Source organism: Plutella xylostella, chromosome 16 (genome assembly GCF_932276165.1).
Source record: "Plutella xylostella chromosome 16, ilPluXylo3.1, whole genome shotgun sequence".
NCBI classification, from domain to species: domain Eukaryota; kingdom Metazoa; phylum Arthropoda; class Insecta; order Lepidoptera; family Plutellidae; genus Plutella; species Plutella xylostella.
Genome location: NC_063996.1, coordinates 28,097 through 49,464, shown reverse-complemented (window position 1 = coordinate 49,464; position 21,368 = coordinate 28,097). Strand labels below are relative to the sequence as shown.

Below are 21,368 nucleotides of genomic sequence, written 5' to 3'. Positions count from 1 at the left end.
TCATATGGTTGATTAAAAATAGGTAAGTATATCATAAAAAATGTTTTATTCGTATGTTTTGTGGATATCTCTATCTAAGAATATGGGTTCCTTGTTTAATTAGTACTGTATGACAAAAAATATTTAAGTAATATCAAAACCGGTGAAAAACCGGTTACCCGGTTTTGAGGCTGAAAACCGAAAATTCAAAACCGGTTTTGAAAACCTTCCGGTTTTGCACGCCCTATTAGGTACCTACTTAACTTCATCAAGAAGAATAAAAACACAATAAACTTTCTCAGACATATTTCTGTAGTTTCACCGTTTGATATGATTTGACGGCACAGATTATGATTTCCAGTTAGTAATTTAACTATGTGTGTGTGGTTGCAGGGTATGCGTGGAGTGCGCGTGGCGTGCGCGTGGTGCGGCGGCGCGGGCGGGCGGCGCGCGCGCGTGCTGGGCGCGCTGCTGGCGTGGGGCGCGCTGCTGGCGCTGGGCATGCCGCGCCTGGCGCCCGCGCCCGCCCCCGCGCCCGCCGCGCGCGCGCTGCTGCACGCCGCCACGCCGCCCGCCACGCCGCCGCCCTCGTCCCCCGCGCCGCCGCCGCCCGCCCCGGACGCGCTCAGCGACGCCGAGCTTCGCGCGGACGCGGCGCGCCGCCTGCCGTCGCTGCCTCTAGACTACCTGCAGCGCGCCGCCGGCCTCAAGAACAAGTTCTACAAGACGCGCAACTGCGCGCCGCTGCCGTCGCTGTACGACCTGCAGTTCCACGACACGTACTGGCAGACCATGCGCGCCGACAACGACACCGCCTTCCACCTGTTCGGCGCGTACCTGGACGACCGCAACACGTCGCGCATCGGGCCCGCCGTGCGCCTGCTGGCCGTGCACGACCGCCTCCGCCCCGCGCTCAAGACGCACTGCCAGATCTGGTTCGAGGAGCAGGCGGCGCCCGTCATCGTGCGCGTGCTCGAGTACAAGTACATCTGGAACAGCAAGTGGGGCAACTACCGCGACGGGCTGTGGCAGCCCTACCTGCTGGCGTGCGTGCTGCCGGCCGGAGTGCGGCACCTGCGGCCCGCCGCCGTGTCGCTGGTGCGCGAGGCGTGCGACGCGGCCAGCAACCTGCTGCGCGTGCAGGGCGGCGCCGCGCCCGGCCCGCCCGAGGACCTCGCCGTGTGCGTGAAGGGGCTCGACTTCCTGCACGAGGACCTGTCGCTGCGGCTGGTGGAGTGGCTGGAGCTGGTGCTGCTGCTGGGCGCGCGCGCCGTGCACATGTACCAGCTGCAGGCGCACGCCAACGTGCAGCGCGTGCTGGCGCACTACCAGGCGCGCGGGCTGCTCACGCTCACGCCGCTCACGCTGCCCGGCGGCATGCCCAACCTGCCCGCGCTGCAGCACATCTACCTCAAGAAGAAGACCAACAACAAGCGCCAGATGGAGCTGATCCCGTACAACGACTGCCTGTACCGGCACCAGGGCCGCTACCGCTGGCTGGCGCTGCTGGACGTGGACGAGGTGATCGTGCCGGCGGAGGACGCGGACTGGCCCGCGCTGCTGCGGCGCGCCCTCCCGCTGGCCGCGCCCGCCCCCGGCAAGCCGCCGCGCTCCGCCTACTACGCGTCCAACCTGTACTACCTGGACTCGCTGCAGCAGGAGCAGGGCGGCGGCCCGGAGCCCGGCGTGCCCGCGCACCTGCACATGCTGTCGCACGTGTGGCGCACGCGCAACTTCACGCGCCCCGGCCAGTACGTGAAGGCGTTCCACGACACGCAGCGCGTGCTCACGCTGCACAACCACTTCCCGCTGGCGTGCCTGGGCGGCGCGTGCAGCAACTACCCGCTGCCCACGGCGCTGGCGCGGCTGCAGCACTACCGCGCGGACTGCGTGCGCTCGCTGTCGGCCTCGTGCGCCGCGCTGCGCGACCAGCCCGTGCGCGACACCACGCTGTGGCGCTGGCGGGACGCGCTGGCCGGCCGCGTGGACGCCGCCCTGCGCGCGCTGCGCCTGGGCCCGCACGCCCCGCCCCCCGCGCCCGCCGACCCGCTGCGGTAACACATGCTCATACGCTTAGTCATAGAATTCCTATTCAAGTATTAAATTTATTTTTATAGTTAATCTTGAGTCGTTATTTCACGAACCCCTCTCTACACTGAGTGACGGCTTGTGTTGGTTGTTGTAAGCGGGACGCGTTCTCTCGTGCGGAAGGGGTTGGCATTTCATTGAATTATTGTTAAGCTGTGATTCAGAATTATTATAATATAGTCTGTGTTAAGAGTAAGAGTAGGTATGATTCAAGTAGATGAATGCGAACGGGGTACATGTCTGATGAATATCAGTCAAGTGTAAAGTACTTTTAAATTTTGACTTTGTTTTATAAGGTTTAAAAACACAACTCTGTTGGTGCATGGTTATTTCATTTCAAAAATAAAAAACATTGAGAGTACAGATAGATGGGGCCTTACGCGAGCTAAGGAAATACCTAACTTCGATAGCAATTTACTTAATAAAAAATATTATCAAATTCTGGTATAAGTATTTCCAATGTACCTAACCTACACGATCCAATCTATTCCTATCATCAATAAAATATCAAAACTTGATTGTTTTTGACAATAATGTTATTTATTTAAGTAGGTATAATAATGGAAAGGATACAGTGCAGTATTTTTATAATGAGAACTGAACAATAAAATGCTTAAAAATAAGCCAAAAATTATAAAATGTATCTTTATTTCTAACCCAAATATCCACAACTAAGTAATATTGAATACGCTTCAACGACGAACAAAATACCACCACAAATGCAGTTTGGCCATCGCCTATCCAGGATGTTGTATACGAGCTAGTAGGAGGTGCACGAGGCTGGTATACCTACGTATACATGATGTCGACTGAGGTTTCATAGACGAAGTAATATGTGAGGTATGAGGACTACGAGGAGTCATGGTGAATGCTACATGATGTGTAGACTCTTGTGGTGGTTTAAGGTAAGCGTCCAACTATCGGTAACGTACACACGAATTGGATTGTCATAAATGCATGGAGTTAAGTCTTGCGCGGAGTCGGCAATGTCGATGAAGTGGACGCACTTGTGTGTCCATTCTATTATAAAGAATACGTAATGCGATACGTCCGTTGCGTACGATTGCGATAGTTGGACGCTTACCTTCACGGACACTCGTCGTCGCGTCACGGGCGAGCCGGGACAGTGTGGTGCGGGATGTAAACAGCATAAGTACCTACAAATTTATCATGAGTAGTCATGACTGGCCGTTGCTGGCTCGCTTGCTGCTGTATAAAACTGTATAAAAGTTCTACTCCTGGCCAAGGCAAGGTAAATGACTAGGTAAGTAAATACAATAGGTAGTAGGATAAGTATATTTATACATAATGTAGGTACAAGAAGTTATTTTCATTCATAAGAATATTTATAGGTAGGTACTAACAATAATTAACTCTATTTCATACTACTGGCTCCATCTAGTAAAATATTGAAAAACTGTCTGATTCTGCTACAAAACAAACTGATTGATAATGTAATGGTTCAGGGACAGGTGGCGCTGTTGTGATAAAATGTAGGATTTCTATTCAAAACAAGACAGCGATTCCAAAGCGATTGGAGGTCCAATGTAGGAAAAAAATCAGTAAGTGACTACCTACTTATCTTTCCAGAACGTGCAGGGTAAATGTGAAGAACGGCCAATCACCTTCACATATTTATTGAATAACAACGCGTTACGTTTACGTTTAGCGTATCGGTGACAAAGACTACAGAAGAGCCTGCTGGTGTAAGGGTTATCACCGTGGTGGAAGGACCTTAGATTATTGGTTCTATGGCATGGACTAACCAGTAAGAATATTGTCTGTCCCTCAATGTGATCATTATGTCGGCTGGTAAGTAATAATTTTAGTGATTCGAGTGTTCTCAAACAACGATACTTACCCAAATTACCTAGCCAATCAGCGGAAACCGATCATGTTCTGTTTTTCGAATATTATATCCAGCGACGGAGGGTTTATAGGACGAAGGTTACCACCTTCATATTATTATAATATTTTTTTTTGCATTGATATACTCTATGTTGAATTGGGAGGTGACCACCGCAGCTACCGGCTCGACCACGGCCGGCGGGTGTGGCAGCGGCGGCGGCGGCGGTGTGGCGGATGTTTGCACCGCGGCTCCGAGAGATAAACCCGCGATAGTGCGGGTTGTGTTTACCTCGTTATTACATGAATCACGTTTATTCCGGGTTCAGGGGTCGATACCTCCCTGCTCAGCGTTGCACTCAATGTAGGAGATATGGGGCAGTGGGTATCTCATGTTTATGTATCATATCTAGGAGAATCAACACAAAGTACAAATGTTTTACAAAGTGTGGCGCTGCCACCTCAGGAGATGAGATCGTCAGATCTCTAAGTTAGTCAGTACCGAAGAGAATCATCATCAAATTCACTTTGTAATCACATTTGTAATTTGGTTAAGTATCGTTAGATTACATTTTAAAGTAGAATCTCTAAATGCGACATTTAAATTTAAGCAATCCTACTGTGGCGACATCTATAATGAATACGCGCAAGCATAGAAGTCAAGATATAGATCCTGCAAAGAGATATCAAGGACGACCAACAGATGGCATGGAAGAGTGAAAGCAAAAATACCAAATCCTACATCGCGGTATCTAAGAATTACAGCTACTCAGTATATATACAGAATCCCGACATGTAACCGTCGGGCAGTTGCCCACCAAGCTAAACCGCCCAGCTTGGTCGGAGGATCCTCCCTTTTCAATGGAGGAGTGGCAACACCTTCGCTCCTCCATATTGGTGACCCCTACAACCTGAACACGACCTGATGATGACCATGCAGAACAGCAGCAGCAGAACATCTTCCACCATGTCGATGACCTCACAGACGATCAGCAGACCTTCCAGCAGCTACAAGATGAAGTCCAGCAGTACCATCACCCCCACAGCATCCTTCAGCAGCCACCCGAGTCAACCAGCTTGCAGATTCCATGGGCACCGTGACCACCAGCTTGCAGCGGAAATGCGCGAGCCTGGTCACACCCTCGAGCAGACAGACTGCAGCGACCTTGCAGTGCACTTCGGCCAGCCGTAGCAGCGTCGGTCCAGGGTCCACCTCTCCTGGTCGAAGAAGCATTGGGGCAACGCACCGGAACAGTCGTAGCAGAGCGATCCTTGCAGTCCACTTCAAGCCGGTACGATCAAGCGTCAACTCTCCCGGTTGGAGCTGGATTGGGGACATCGCCACGCGCCTAACCATGCACTACTCTTCAAGCCGGTACGATCGAGCGTCAACTCTCCCGGTTGAAGACGAAGTGGGGTTACGGCGAATGAAGACCGCAGATAGTCCTGAAAGGCGGACTAGCGGCAATCTGGCCTGGTGAACAAGACGTATCAGAAGCACTGAAGAATATCGACCTACGGTCTCGGGGGGGAATGATGTGGCGACATCTATAATGAATACGCGCAAGCATAGAAGTCAAGATATAGATCCTGCAAAGAGATATCAAGGACGACCAACAGATGGCATGGAAGAGTGAAAGCAAAAATACCAAATCCTACATCGCGGTATCTAAGAATTACAGCTACTCAGTATATATACAGAATCCCGACATGTAACCGTCGGGCAGTTGCCCACCAAGCTAAACCGCCCAGCTTGGTCGGAGGATCCTCCCTTTTCAATGGAGGAGTGGCAACACCTTCGCTCCTCCATACTACTTATAATACTCTAACGGGCAATGTAAAAGTTCCACTGAGAAAAGCCCCAAATTACCCTAAACGGAAAAGGGTAGCAGTAGTAGGGATTCACGGGTTCAGGCTCACTTCCCCGCCTGCTCCACCTGCCTGCCCCTACCCCCTCCTCCACCTGCCTGCCCCTCCCCCCTCCGAGGCGCTGTCTGTGGCGATGATCCTGAAGGAGGATGCTGTGGAGGTCGCCGCGACCTAATAAACTTTATTAAGGCAATTAGCAGACGCGAGCTTATTAATGAGCAATTACCAATTAGCGCCCGCGACCTAATTAAATCCGCGGTTTTATTCGCGCCCGCGATCCGCGACCTTTTTGTAATTGGAATGAATGTTATTGCGACACGCTTTCCTATTTGGTCCTCTTCCTGGCTTCTGTCGATTGCGACGACTCTTTCCTTATTGGGGAACAGGGAATTTTTGAATATCGTTGGATAGGTTATCACTGAAAGATCCATGCTGGGGCTGAAACTAAGAGACAGGGTTAAAAACATTAAGACATTAGAGAGTTTACAAAAGTGACGGATGCAGTAGGTATGCTCTGTAAACTGTATGGAAATGGGCCGGTCACATCGCAAGGGTAGCTTAGGCTTTTCTTGCGTATTTCGTTCTAACTATGATACTAATGTATATAAAATATAAAATATTATAAAATATTATTGTATTATTTTTTTGCACTCCTGTTGGAAAATCTACACAGACACCTGGGAAGGGGACCCAGGTAGTGTCAGCCTTTAATTGGGAGTTTATTTCTTTTGAATTTAGTGAATTTATATAATTTAATTTAGCTTGATTGCCTATACAATATAGAGGAACTTTTATATCATGCAGCAGTGAACTAAATACTTCCCAACCTCTGGGCTTCGCGCGCTTAAGCGGTCTTAAGGTCCCGGTCTAGCAAACCGCAGAATTTACAGAACATAAATATATTTTTATAGGTGTTTAAAGGGAATAACTGACATACAATGTACATTAATTTTAAAGCAGAGGATTTCAGCTTCCCGATAAATAGATACATCATTTATTAAATCCACAATGTTGCTATGCAGTATAGGTTGATTGTTTATGGTGACTTCCCCGCGATCATTCCAATTAACTCTATCTTTATTTTGCAGGATGTTTTCCAGCAGCAACTCACCCCATCACATTTACTAAAATTAATACCAAATAAGTTTTTGGTATTAATTTTAGTAAATGTGATGGGGTGTATGCAGATAAAGGATAATTAATTTTGCTGACGTCCTATTTTAATGGTTCAGATTTGGTAACTGTCGTCGCTATATTTTCTTCTGAGTTCTCGGTAAGATTGTTCTTCATAGTAAGCCGCGGTTGTCGCTCTTCTTCAATAAAATGTAAGTATCTTTGCAGAGTTTGTAAGTATAAAGTCCAATTTTCTCGGTCATCTACCTTAGTATTTAAAATTTTATTCATTTCATCATCTAACCGAGTAAGGGTCGTTTCAGGTTTATCAGTTTGCTTAATTTTTTCTAAAAATTCCGGTTCTACAAGTAACAATTTTTTGGTATTATCCATTATAGTTTTCACCGTAATATACTATTAATTAATCCGGTAGAACTTGGGGGGCTCACCCGCATGTCCTACGAACCTCAGCCCTAGCCTTGAGTTACTCCGCGGCAGAATACGCATGCCCAGTATGGAACAATTCGGCTCACGCTGGGAAGGTGGACACCGCACTAAATGAGACCTGTCGGCTGGTTACAGGCTGCTTAAAACCAACTCCGACTGATAAACTATACCTGCTCGCTGGAATAGCACCGCCAGCGGTTCGCAGACAGGCCGCTGCGGCTCAAGAGCGCTGGAAACAACTGAATGACTTGCGCCATCCTTTGTATGGTCATGCTCCAGTGCAGCAGCGCCTTAAATCACGCAGAAGCTTCGTCACAACCGAACCGCTGACTAACGAGACAGCGCAGGAGTTCAGGTTGAGCCGCTGGAGAGCCGATACTTCCCACCTGCGTCAGTTTGTCCAGCCAGCTGAGGAGCTGCCTGCTGGAGGGGGCGAAGAGTGGTCTGTATGGAAAACACTAAACCGCCTCCGGGCTGGCGTTGCCCGGACGAAGGACAATTTGAGGCGATGGGATATGCTCCCAGCCAATGCCAGCACTCTATGCAGTTGCGGAAGCCTCCAGACTACGTCACATCTTTTAGAGTGTCCTAATGCCCCAAAGTGCAGTCAAGGAGACCTGATGAAGGCCAATGATCTCGCAATAAGAGTAGCAAAACACTGGAGGAAGTTAGCTTAGTGCATTCACACGATCGAAGAAGAAGAATCCGGTTAAAACAGAACCCAATATAATAGGTAAAAAGGCACCACCTTTAGAAACCAATTTTCTCAAAGAACCTTCTTTTATGTTTTCTTAATTTAATTGAATCTTTGTTTTGAAGAGGAATATTTAAACGTTGTGAATACACTCACTCACAAATACAGTTAATTTCATCTTCAATACAAACTTTTAACAGTGCTTTACGAAACTTCGGTTTGAGTTTTTGTAATGCAGTGAGGAAATGTTTATGAGTCGTTAGGCATTATTTGGAAATGATAGGTATTTGTTTTTGCACATCGTATTTAAATCCTTTTTTGGGTACATAAACTATGCAATGCTGCTGTTCAAATAGATTTGTTTTAAGGCGATAAATGTCGGAAGTATTTTGTTTAAGATCAACCATTAAGTATCTGTGAGCTTCCTTTGTGGCGTCTTTATAAGCTTCTTCAAGAAATTTTGGATTCTCAGGGAAAACTTGACGAGCTAGATACCGTGTTTGAGTCTTATCTCTAGGGTTGTTAAAAAATATGATATAACTTGAATTTAAAGAAGTATCACTCTGTCCTTTTCCTTGGTGAAATAAATTTTGTGTTATATAAAATATGCTGAGGTTTCTATGGTGTATGTAAACAAAACTAAAATTTTTCCGTCGGATTCTCTCATTAAATCATCTATTATTACTAAATGAGGAGTTTTACCATCAAACATGGTAAGTTCCGACAAGCCTTGGTGGTAGTTAACTTCTAATAAATTAAATATGATGGTTGCATTTGAAAAATTTGTGTTGCAGATTTTTTAAACAGACTTTATAAAATTTGTGACGTTGTTAGTTTTGCCACAGCCACTAGGTCCACCAATAATAGCTGTGAACGGATGAATAAAATGATGCATTATTTGTTATTTTTGAGTAACGTCTACTAAGTACTGTTGATTTGCGTTGAATGAATAAATGAAAAATGAGTTTGTGGTTATAAAAATATAAATTTATTTTATGATTTAATCTTAAGCTACACACTAAAATTAAACCTACATACAAACTAAACACGCTTTAATTATTTAAAACTAAATAGAATAATAAAATAATATTAATTTAAAACTAAATAGAATAATACACACAATACAAAAAACAAATAAGCAAAAAGCATAACACACACACACAAAAATGATAAAAATCCTAAACTATTTTTAAAACTACTCAACTGGTAAACAAAAAAAATATTCAGGCATCTTATAATGCCTGCAGGCAACAGTATCAGTTGAGTTTTCCAATAATTTTCGCTTCGTATCATTATGAGACAGTGAAATTTTAGAGCATTTTTGTGTAAATATAACATGTTTTATTGATTTAAATCTTAACATACAATCGATTTTTCGGGTTTTATGAAATAGACATCTTTTATAGTCATTTAGCTGAAACGTCTTAGTTACAGATTTATTTATGCCCTTCGCCTTAGCAATAAAATCATTCTCTACCTCGATTGCGTACATTTTTGAACGTAAACCTACAAATTCTCTGAAAATATTTCCATTATTTTCATCTTAAAATCCAATCTTTTTTTGTTAACAAGTGGAAAATTATGACGATTATCGATTGAATAATCAGAGGTATCAAAATAGTCTTTTAAATTTTACTTTATGTCGCTATATAAATTTTCGGTTTGAATGTGATATATTAAACTATCAGTATCAGTGTACATCAATATTTTAACCTATCGTTAAACTTATTTTTCATATATGAGTAGTGAAACTTGTACATCAGTGTTCCAGAATGCAAAAGCCGAGATAAATTGGTTTATCATATAAAAGTTTTGTTTTATTTAATTGAACTGCAACCAAATTTTCAGATAAACATGATGCACTGTGAAATTCTGGTCGTGCAATTAAACATTGTGCACCTTGAATTTTCCCATTATTTTCCCATTGCGTAACTAAGTGAACATTCACACGTTTTTCTATGTTTACCATTGTTTTACCAAATATGGCATTATTCATTAATTTGAAAAAATCTTTTTCAAAATCAGTTACGGCTGAAGTTCTCATTGAAGTATTCAAATCAATATATTTTTTTAACGAGTCACTTTGTTTGAATTTTAAAACTCTGTGAATTTTAGTTAGTTCTAAACCGTTTTCAATACATTGTTTAAGTTTTCTAATTTCTATAGTGAATGTTATATTTTATTTTGTTTTTTTAAATTTGGTACTAATTTTATCTATTTGGCGTGCAAATTGTTTCAGGACAGAAATCAATGCGGGGACCAATATATGTTGAGCCCCGCAATGGATTAAATTTATTTACGTTCATATCAACATATTATAATAAGATTTTTTTTAGACTCCATCCACTGTCCTTTTTTTCGAATTCGCCTAATTTGTTGGAAAACTCAACAACAAAACCTGGCAAAAACTATAATTATACCCCTGGAAATCGAAAGAATTAACTAAGTCTTTTGTGATTTGAATGAATTCTGCGTGTAAAACAAAATTTACTTTGATGAATGAATGGCAATCTATGTTATCCATTAGTTGTTTAAATATTTTTTTTTTATTTTTTTTGAAGTTACCTCGGCTGTTATTACACAATCTGCTGATACCGAACTATTTAAATTAGATGAGTCGAGCTGAATACTATAGGATTTCACTCGTTGTCCAAATGCGCTTTCAATAATTTTCACGTTTTCTAATGTTTCATGGTTTCTTAAAACCTTTTCCCTATGTAATTTGCTATTTAAATGACGTGAAAAGTACCTCTTCCCAATGTGAGCTTGAAACGCATCACATTTAATGTTGTTGCCTGGAGGGGTATCTTCTTCTAGAGGGGTTGCCTGGAGGGCTGCCTGGGAGGGGTCGTTGTTCGTAGCAGCGGCCGACGTTGAAGGGGCGGTGACATAATCCCATTTTCTTTTTCTTCCATTTCCAGTTAATCTGTGAATAAAAAACAACTTAGTTGAAATACATAGACATTAGAAGCATAATATATGCAGAAAATTTGCATTGTCCTATCCAGATATTTAACTATTAGTAGCTACCTAATGAAATTGATGTGCTAGTCTCCGATCTTGTACAAATGTTACAATATGCCTGCATGATATGTACTCCATCTATCTCATCGGTATCCTAATCAGTGGCGGATTTACAAATTTGCCGCCCGTAGGCCATTAATATTTTGCCGCCCCTACTGACTTTTGAAATTCAATACGTTACTTTAATTCCGTCATTAGTACGATTGTGAACTTAATCATATTTCTGTCATTTAATTAGATTATTTTTGCAACCCGCTATGTACTGAATTTAATGTTAACCTAAAAAGTTTAATTTGACAGGCAAATAAAAAACCCGTAAAAAGACTTTAAAGCGTAAAACATCTGTAACTTTTAAAAATCGATTTTCAGCAAACTTATTGTCTAAGAACACTCTCCCGTCGAACACATGTGATACAAAAAAAACTAAATCGGTTTATTCGTTCAGCCCCCCTACTCTTGAAAGGCAATGTATTGCGTCTGTCTTTCGTTGTCAACATTTAAAAATAATAACTTCTCTTCAAAAGCGTTTTTACAAAGGGGCCGTCCATTAATCACGTGAGGTCATTTTTCTCATTTTCCCTCCCCCCTGGTGATATTCGGTGAGGTTTGGGACCCCCCTCCCCCCTGGATCACGTGTATTTTTTTGGAAATCTATGTAAAGGCTATTTTTGACTAGAAAAAATAATAAATAATAATAAATATGTGGGGACATCTCACACACGGCCATCCAACCCCAAGCTAGGCTGAGCCTGTATTATGGGTATCGGACAGCTGATATATCTACACAAATACATAGATACAAATGTATCGAAAATTGCGTTTTGAATTGGAAAACATTTATAATGTGTATTTGCAATAAAAGTTATTATTGTAGAAAATTTTGCGCCGTTCAAAATTTCGGTTCAGAAATACCTGGCGCTTTTTGTCAAAAATTAATACACGTGATGTCTAACGAGACCCCCCCTCGTGATGTTTCGTGAGGTTTTCCGTACCCCCTCCAAGGAGCCTCCAAGGAGGGGAGGCCTTTGAGCCTCACGTGATTAATGGACGGCCCCAAAGACTAAAAATACTTAAGTATGTAATCAGCTAGGTAATGCCTACAAAAACGCCAAAAGACTTTTTTGGCCAAAATCTAAATGTTGCCAACGCAAGACAGACGCAATACATTGCCTTTCAAGAGTAGGGGGCAGCGTTGTGCAATGCAAAATGCTATCCAAGTTTGGATAAATAATAATATGCTCCAAATTCTGTTTTCGCAGTAGCAAATATAGATATGTATGTAATGATCCAGGATCCGGTTTTATCGAAATATTACAAAGCGTTTATTAATCGTTTTCGTATTTTATAATAGTAATGTATACATGGATGGTACAGATGATACACGTATAATTAATTATAAAAAAAAACTACTTATTTGCCAAATTTGCCGCCCCTCCCAATCTGCCGCCCTAGGCACTGGCCTTTTTGGCCTATAGGTAAATCCGCCACTGATCCTAATCCTAAGTAATATTATAAATGCGAAAGTAACTGTGTCTGTCTGTCTGTTACTCTTTCACGCCAAAACTACTGAACGGATTTGAATGAAATTTGGTACAGATATGATCTAGACCTTGAGAAAAAACATAGGCTACTTTTTATCCCGGAATTCCCACGGGAAAACTTTTTAAGGCAAAGCGATCTCGCGGGAACAGCTAGTTAAATAACTATATTAATAAAGAAGAGTTGATAGGGTGTCCTTTACAAAGGGTGTAAAAAAGAATCACGTTTGAATCATTTTTATATGAAGCTGGTAAGACCCCATTTATATATCATAATCGAATATATTTATTAAATTTATCCAACAATAAAGTTTTGTTAAAAGGGAATAAATCTTCATAAGTTAAATTCATCATTGTTAGACTAGGTATTGAACGCACACACAAGAGTGAGAGTACAAATTTAAGAATAAAACATTTACACTGCATGTACCCACCCCCTCCCCACTAATATTCACACACCATCACTATTTTCATCAAATTACATATAAGTACACATAAAAATAGTGAAATAAAATAACTGTTCACTTACGTACGTTTCCTGATTTTTGTAGTCAGCTAAAGCCTTCAGTAGCTCTGCATAGTAGCTTGACGAATTGAGGGAGAGATCCATGTTTGCAGCTGAGTTTGAGAAGAGAAAGGAAGTCACCGTTCAATGCCGCGTGTTTATATAGTAGGAAATAGAGGGGCGTCTCTGTCGATGTTGTGTACCTGTTTGTGAGGTCTTTACGCCGGGGGGTCGTGGTACATTATTATTTTTACTTCGATGTCTCGAGAAAATATTTTTTGCAATCTGTCTTTGTAGCTATTTGTTTTGTTATAGAAAACATGAGTTGATTAGTATCATGGAAAAAAATATGATCAGAGGTACAATACAGTTTGATTCGCATATCAGCTTTTTTCCAATGTTCGCTGGGTGGTAAATCTTTCAATTTTTTCATTTCGTACATTTAAATTTTTATGAGGTGTGTCGCTTTAGATCCGTCGTCACCATTGGTGGATATATATGAAATACCCCCGCTGGCAGCGCCCGACAGTCGAAGATAATGTTTTGCTCTTAGATTTCTTCGAGGGAGTTTCAAAATATGAATCAATATTTTCGTGAATCCGTTTAGTCGGTTTTTTCAGGAGAAGTGATGGTGAGGATATTTTATCATCACTAGGGCTCGGATAATAGTAATTTTTCATCGTGTAGCCGCAGTCGTCAAATATTGTTGATGGCTAAAACAAATAAATTTACTTGGTTTTACTACGATAAAAAATAGATGATGCACATTATCGTATGGTGGGGGTGGAAGGCAGAGATATGTGGAAAGTTTCGGTTTAATACTGATGAAATGGGTGAACGAATTACCTACTATGCCATGAGAACACTGACTATAGTGTTACTTGCAAAAAAAATATACGGGTAAGAATAAAAGTAAGTTAAAACACTGAGGTGCTTTTGATTCACATACAATGTACACAAAGTACAGTACAGTACAGGATATTACCAATAAAAAACGGTAATATTTTGTTTAAATTTTAAATTAAATATTTGAAAAAAATGTCGGTGGCGTCGGTTTCGGCATGGTTGCAGGAGGAAGTGCTCAGCCCACATACACTCACGTCTCACGCCGCCGCCGCCGCCGCCGTCACGTCGTCGTCGCCTCGCGTAGACCTCCGCCGGGCCATGCACATGCTCACTCCATGTAGGGTGCACTACTGCACACTTGTAAAATGAGCTAGGGTTGTAGACGATGTCTAACAACTTTATGTATTTTAAAATCGGATTTTGCACTACGGATTTTTAAAGGTAATGAATACCAGAGACGGTATTATGGCTTTAACGGTGAAATACTTAAGTACCTAGAAACCTTTTCTTTTTATCTCTAAGCTCTAAGTGCTAAATATTGATATACTTACATCTTAATATTTTGACCTTTTACCTCTGTGGCGTATCGTGAGGCCGCTAATATGCAAGCTGTGGCCCGCCCGGCCGGCGGCCGTACATTTGACGAAGGAAGAACCAGCAAGGACGTTGCGGTACACAAACTCTCGAATGGAGATACCCTCGAGCATTACGAGTAGATAGGTAGCCGGTAGAGGCAGCATAAGTTAAAAGTGTAACCCTTGTTGGCGATAGCAGGGATGATGCGATGATATTTATGTTATTATAGGTAAGTACTTACGGATAGTACCTACTATTTTGTATAAGTGACTGACTTGAAGGTGGTCACGTGTACAGGCAGTGTTCAATGTTCACGAGCCTGGCTCTTCGGGGTGATAGTTGAGCAGTGCACTTAAGTACTATTGGTATTGGTAGTGGTACCCTGACTTAGTACATGCATGCACGTATGGAAAATTATAATGAATGTTTAGAATGTGTTAGATCCCTGTTTACGTTAACCCACCGCTTGAACCTTAACATAAACACGAGTTATCTCAGCGGGAAGGTGAGACGAGGTGATCACTGTTTGTTTACACGACGCTATCGGCGGGGCGCGGGGTGCGGGGCGCGGGGCGCGGGGCGCGGGGCGCGGGGTGCAGTTCGTGCAACAATGCTCCTCTGCGGACCCACAATGGTCTACCTACTATAAGTAGGTACATAAGTTTGTAACTGTGAACAGAAATTTGCGCGTCGAGCTTAAAAGCTAAAAGGCACATATAAACATAAACAACAATAACCCTGTATAATGCTGGAGGCAGCTGGATGCCATCTACATTTTATCATAAAGAAACTCGCAGATAAAAACTTATTTCGCTTTGGTTTGCGCCATTGAGTATGGATATGGAGGGTACGAGTCCGCGTTGTTATATGGTTTGCGCCATAGACCTACTACCTCTAGACTGGCAATCGCCGTGTGCACTATTCTCTTTCTCACTCAAACCATAGATGTTGCCGACAAAAAAATTAAACCTAAATATGGGCAAATTCAACTTATCATAATAACAAAAACAAAACTTGAGTATATCGTCGGTTGATAGGAAAAAGACACTAAAGGCTAATTTTTCAATAGCCAGATAAAAGTTTTGCTGGGAAATAATTTTGATGCTGTTGCGTCTCAATGTTTCTCAATGTTTGTATTACCCAGATAACATTTATCTGAATATTGAAAAATCAGCCTTAGTGAGTTTTTCCTGTCAACCGACGATATAAGAAAAAAAACTTTACTCATACTTATTTGATTTCAATATAATTATTTAATATACACAAACTGAGTGGATTGTATGATTCATTGTCTTCGTCCAATCGAAACAATCCTCTTCAAAATGTGCCGAACACAATTTTTGTATGTTTCTTTGGTTCCCAATTTGTGCGACCGGTAATCTCTATCCATTTTCTTGATATATTTTTTTCTGTCGGAAACCTATGAAGCAGAGATAAATGGATGAGCATGAGCATTATAATCGTGGGCCAAATATGTGATGGGGTTTTTTTTTAAGGAAACACGCATTTCGTATCTATACAATAAACTTTATATTATACAGAAGAAATCACACATAGAAGAAAAAAACGAAATGAACGTTTCCTCACAATGAGAGGCACCTCATTTGAAAGAGGAGAATGACTTCTACAAAATACAATCTTCACAAAAACCGAATTCCGTTACAATTTCTAGTATTTTCTTTGCATACTATAATATTTGTAGGTAAAATAAATTTTCAATAACTTGCAACACCATGTGATTTGTTATGATATGGTACCTCGTAATTTTTACTTAAAACTGATACTAAAAGACCTTACAGTATTAAAATTAGTATCGTTTTATATTAAAATCGAGCCAATAGATAGTACTATGATGAATGTAAGCTTGTTAAACTTGATAGTATCTACTTACATGTGAAAATATATCTCATCCATCATTCCATCGTGTTTTCGTTCAATATGCTCTATACAACCGAACAAAATCCACCCACTCATGTCACACACTCGTTAAGTGATGATAATAGTCTGATAAACTTAATAAACACCCACAAATCACTAGCAAATCAAAAATAAATAGCATTTAGAAAATTTTGTTGTAACTGTCAGCCTTTGTTTGGCAAAGATTTTTCATTTGTTTCATTGTTTGGCAAAGAGAACTGACGTAAACAGGCGCCACAGCAAAAAGGACAAAAAACATTTACAGCTTAACGTTTCTTTCTTACGCTTAATGTAGCTAAGCGTCTCTTTTTCGCAATGTCAGAACTGTCACGATTATACCTCTGTGGGTTTGCGCTGATGGCTCAGTGAGTTTGCGCGACATTGTTTTTACTCTTCGAATATCTCGTCTGAGAAGCGTCTGAGCATATTGAGTGATGTCTGCGCATTTACTTACTCTGTGGTCTGAGCGATGTCTATGAAATGGTTTCAGAAATGTTTATGAATTACGCATTGACATATTATTATACATTACTAATTGGAATTACCGAATTATAATGGATTTTAAATATACTTAAACCTCAACAATAGGACAAACATTATAGTAAGTGTTGGTCAGCGAGCGGTGGCAGCCCTGCGGCGCGATGCCATGTGGCTGCCATGTAGGGAGCACAATGAGACTCTGACAATGAGACGCAGCCCGGGCCTCCAGCAGCGTCAGTGTCGCCGCCGCCTGCTGCCTGATACGCAGTGTATTCCCGTGGTTCATGGCTGCTTGTCCACAGTCCTGCCTCCCGCGCCCCGCACCCGGTACACCCGCGCCCTCGGCATCGCCACCGATACTGCAGCTGCTATGTATACATAGTCCTGCGAGACGCACAAGTTTCGACGAATAATCAAGGTATTGGGACTACGTTCCGCTATCTCCATATAGACATGAGGTGATGACTGATGATGATGAGGCCACTCAAAAAAAGTGTTCAGTTTTACAGGTTCATGTCACACGTTACGTAATTAACATTTTTATTAATGTACTTATTACAAAATGAAGAGGTGTCGTAGGCCGATCGGGCAGAAGAAAGCGTGTTGTAGAGCTCCGAGGGAGGGTCCACTGTCCAACAGCGGGTGATGTTGGCTAATGAACAATGATGATGATCTACACATTGCGAAGTACAAAATAAGTCTTATCCACACTCGCACATAAAAATAGACATTGAACTAGTTATAATTGCCGCTTTCAGGATCTCTATCAATTTAAATACAACGTCCCAGAATGTTCACTCTGAGTCCTAGTAAATATTTAGTAACACGAAGTGACATGATGTATGACCTGACGGTGACGAGCGGGCGCGGGCCGCGGCGGCAGATATCAGCGACAGTAAGGATTGGCCAAATATCGCCAACGTTACGTTACTTATTGTGTCCGCTATCTCCAGCCACTATCTCTGCGGGAGCAAGTGCGGGGTCAAGGAGACCTCGCCGCCGCCGGCACGATACTGACTGAGGTTTGTTCTTGTTCGTTTGGTGAAAAGAAATCACGATCAAATTTTCTTTCAGGGCACCAAGTGTCCCGAAAAGCTTCAAGAGGCGAATATCTCCATCTGACTGAAAAACTACGTATACCTACCTCAGACCTACCTACACGGTCGCCGCCGCCGCTGTCGTCTAGATAAGTCACTTGAGGTACTTAGTTACTATACTTTTCATTAATGCATCGATGAAAGTACATAAAGCTGAGCCCACCTATTCCATTTTTATCGTGAGCTTTTCTTAGTATAAGTACCTACTTAAGGTATACTTACTATAAAGATAAGTAAGTATTTTATAGGTGTACTATAACTACCCAAATATGGTACAGGCTCGTGCCTCGTGGTGTTATTGCCTCCGCCAGGTAGGCCCGCCTCGGCTAGTGCGGGCTTCCAGGAAGCAACAACAATACTGTTTACAAAGCAATTAGGAACTACAATAACGCGACGCGATCTGTTTGGACGCCACAAGGACGGCCACAGTTGTCTCACACAATGGCCGCTCCGGCGATCCACCGGCCGGGCGGCTCTTACTCATTATTACTGCATCGTTATCAGCTGTTAGTCACCCTCGTCCCTCGTTATGTAAAACTTATCTGTTTACAACTTCAACAAGACAATCGAAACTTACTTAACGTACCTAGGTTAGAAAGTACTTTGCATCTGTTTCTAGAAAAATAACAATGGAAACATTATTATTAAGTACCTTCTTTGTAAAGACATTCATATTATTTTAGGAGGATAAATTAGGAGATATTGAAGATTGTTCCACGAATTGAGAGGCTTTGTTTAGATAGATAAGCAATTGGCATTTTTTTTGAGGAATTACATGAAAGTATCTATTTCACTGGAAAAATATTATGATGAACCAACTACAATGGCACTGACTGACAAACTGAGCTAGTCGGGCAGCAGCGCCGCGCCGCCGCCGCCGCCGCGCCGTCAGCCCCCGCCGCGCCGTCAGCCCCGCGACCCGGCAGCGCCCGCACCCGCGCAGACAGCGGCACGCTGCACGTGAGTGCTCTGCCAGTCCACCTGGACATTGCTCTCCTCTATGTGCAGGCAATACAGACTATTTCCCCGCAGCCGGAACTAGCCGTAGACCTGACCCGTAGATAACACGAACAGATCACTCACATGATAATGAAAGGCTCCGACAACGACCCCTCTAGCCTCTCCCTCAACTTAAGTACTTACTCCACTACAAGCAATGTAACTAAGTAACTTTGGACTTCAGTATGTTATCATGTCATTTGTGAAAAAGCTTCCAAGATATGAATACAAAGTAATATTTCTTTGTCTAATCAGTACTTATTATGTATAACGAGTTGCTGACTATTATTTACTAGACGTGCTGTTTTTCCTCCGTACCTACGATGCACATCGGGTATCAGTCGGAAGAAATGCAGCAGTCGCTAGGTCAGGAACATGTTATCAGCAGGGTCAGGGCTGGTCGCCCCCGCCCCCGCCCCCGCCCCGCGCCCCCCGGGCAGGTACATAAGCCGCGCGCGCGCCGGGACCCGCACACTCCTCGCCGAGACCCCACAGCAGCATCATGTACAAGTTCGTCGCTCTCCTCGCCTTCGTCGCCGTGGTGAGTACCCTCCCTCCCTTGTGCTCCTGTAGGATCAGTTACTCCTAGCTGAACTTTGCACTCTCCAGAGTGAGGTATCCCACTGGGCAGTATCATGTCCAGGCTGGATTTCTGGCACTTATGTTCCCTTCAGGCTCGAGCTTCCAATCAACGATTCCCCCGTGCTAATGCTCCCCCCCCTCCCCCTCTGCCCCGCAGGCGCACGGCATGGTCCGCCGCGAGGCGCCGGCCGGCAGCACGCAGCTGCAGGACCTGGAGAAGCACGCGCAGGAGTTCCAGAAGGAGTTCTCCAAGCAGCTGAACTCGCTCGCCTCGTCCAAGAACACGCAGGAGCTGCAGAAGGCGCTCAAGGACGGCTCCGACTCCGTGCTGCAGCAGATCTCCGTGCTGTCCAGCTCGCTGCAGTCCGCCGTGAGTACACCCACAACACCACCACCGCCCCCGTAGCACCCACTACACTACTTATTTATTTATTTATTTCAACTACAGCAACCATTACATGACTGTGTTGCCCTGGTCCCTGGTCTATATACATTCAGACCCTGAACGACTCATTGATTCACGGTGATCCTGACTGGCACATCCTTACACCATGGTGACAATAAACCCGGGCTATAGGCTATAATTTATAGCTCTTACTACCAGTCCGTTGTTGTTTACCGCACTAGATAGTATTCGATAAATTTTCTCTCGATAATGAATTATTTACTTCAAGTTAAATTCAACTTACATAATCAATCATGTAATCAATATAAATATACTGATAAGTTGGTGTATTCTGGCAGTTGATATAACCTAATCTAGTATTGTAGTTAATTGCCAAGTTCAAGTTAATGATAAAAACATTGACTTTTACTGATCAAAACTATTTCTATACACAAGACCTGCTTGTTTTTGCTCTTATCTCTCTTTACCTATGGAAGCTACCTCCGTAGCCCCCGTATGACTGTGTACTGACGATCCCCCCTCTGCCCCCACAGCTGGTGGACGCGAACGGCAAGGCGAAGGAGGCGCTGGAGAAGACGCGCGCGGAGCTGCAGAAGACGGCGGAGCAGCTGCGCGCGGCGCACCCCGACGTGGAGGCCAAGGCGCACGAGCTCCGGGACACGCTGGTGGCCGCCGTGCAGGGCGCCGCCGGACACTCCGAGCGCCTGGCCAAGGAGGTCGCCGCCAACCTCGACACCGCCAACCAGAAGCTGGCGCCCAAGATCAAGGAGGCCTACGAGGCCTTCGCCAAGAACGCCGCCGAGGTGCAGAAGAAGATCGCCGAGGCCGCCAAGCAATGATCACCCTCTATTTATACCCATTAATGTAATACTTTATTAAATAGCTTTATATATTTTTTGTTCGTGTTTTGTTATCCCCTGTCGAATGTGATCGTTTAGGTTCCTATACTGATTCAACTGGATTCAACAGTCAATCTACTATATCACAAACGGAAAATTTTGACAGTATGGTACACGCACGGTGACCCAAAAGTCAACCTCATCAACTGACTGGATCACCTCCGAATCAGAATACTTCAATCCTACTTGCATGACTCAATGCTACATCTGTACGACTAGTACAGGTTTGATAGTTCGTCCAAAACTATAAAAGTTTAATTTTTCTCACATGCAAATACGCGCTTCTAGCGGAAACTATCAAGTAAGTAGGTAGTAGTTTACAGAAGAAAAAAAAACTTTTATAGTTTGCTTAAATTGCAAAACTCGTACTAGAGGCTCTGTAGTTGTGAAGTAAGTGGTTTGTCTCTTCAATTTTGGTACTGATCTTATGTAGCTAAGCTATGGGCAGCTATGTGGGTAAGTAA

At 43.2% G+C, this 21,368-nt stretch overlaps 2 protein-coding genes across 2 annotated transcripts; both read left to right on the top strand.

Annotated features, from left to right (window-relative positions):
- Positions 1–450: 450 nt before the first annotated feature.
- On the top strand, positions 451–2,100 carry LOC119693838 (the record flags this gene model as incomplete). The annotated part of the gene is made up of 1 exon (XM_038118598.2): positions 451–2,100. A coding segment is annotated over one exon (1,587 nt), but the record flags the coding sequence as incomplete, so codon positions are not given.
- Positions 2,101–19,397: 17,297 nt separating this feature from the next.
- LOC119693854 (apolipophorin-3) lies at positions 19,398–20,902 on the top strand. The gene is made up of 3 exons (XM_038118676.2): positions 19,398–19,558; positions 19,757–19,969; positions 20,539–20,902. Exons 1-3 carry the CDS (start codon positions 19,520–19,522, stop codon positions 20,842–20,844), a joined length of 558 nt encoding a protein of 185 aa, XP_037974604.2. The 5' UTR covers positions 19,398–19,519; the 3' UTR covers positions 20,845–20,902.
- Positions 20,903–21,368: the final 466 nt, after the last annotated feature.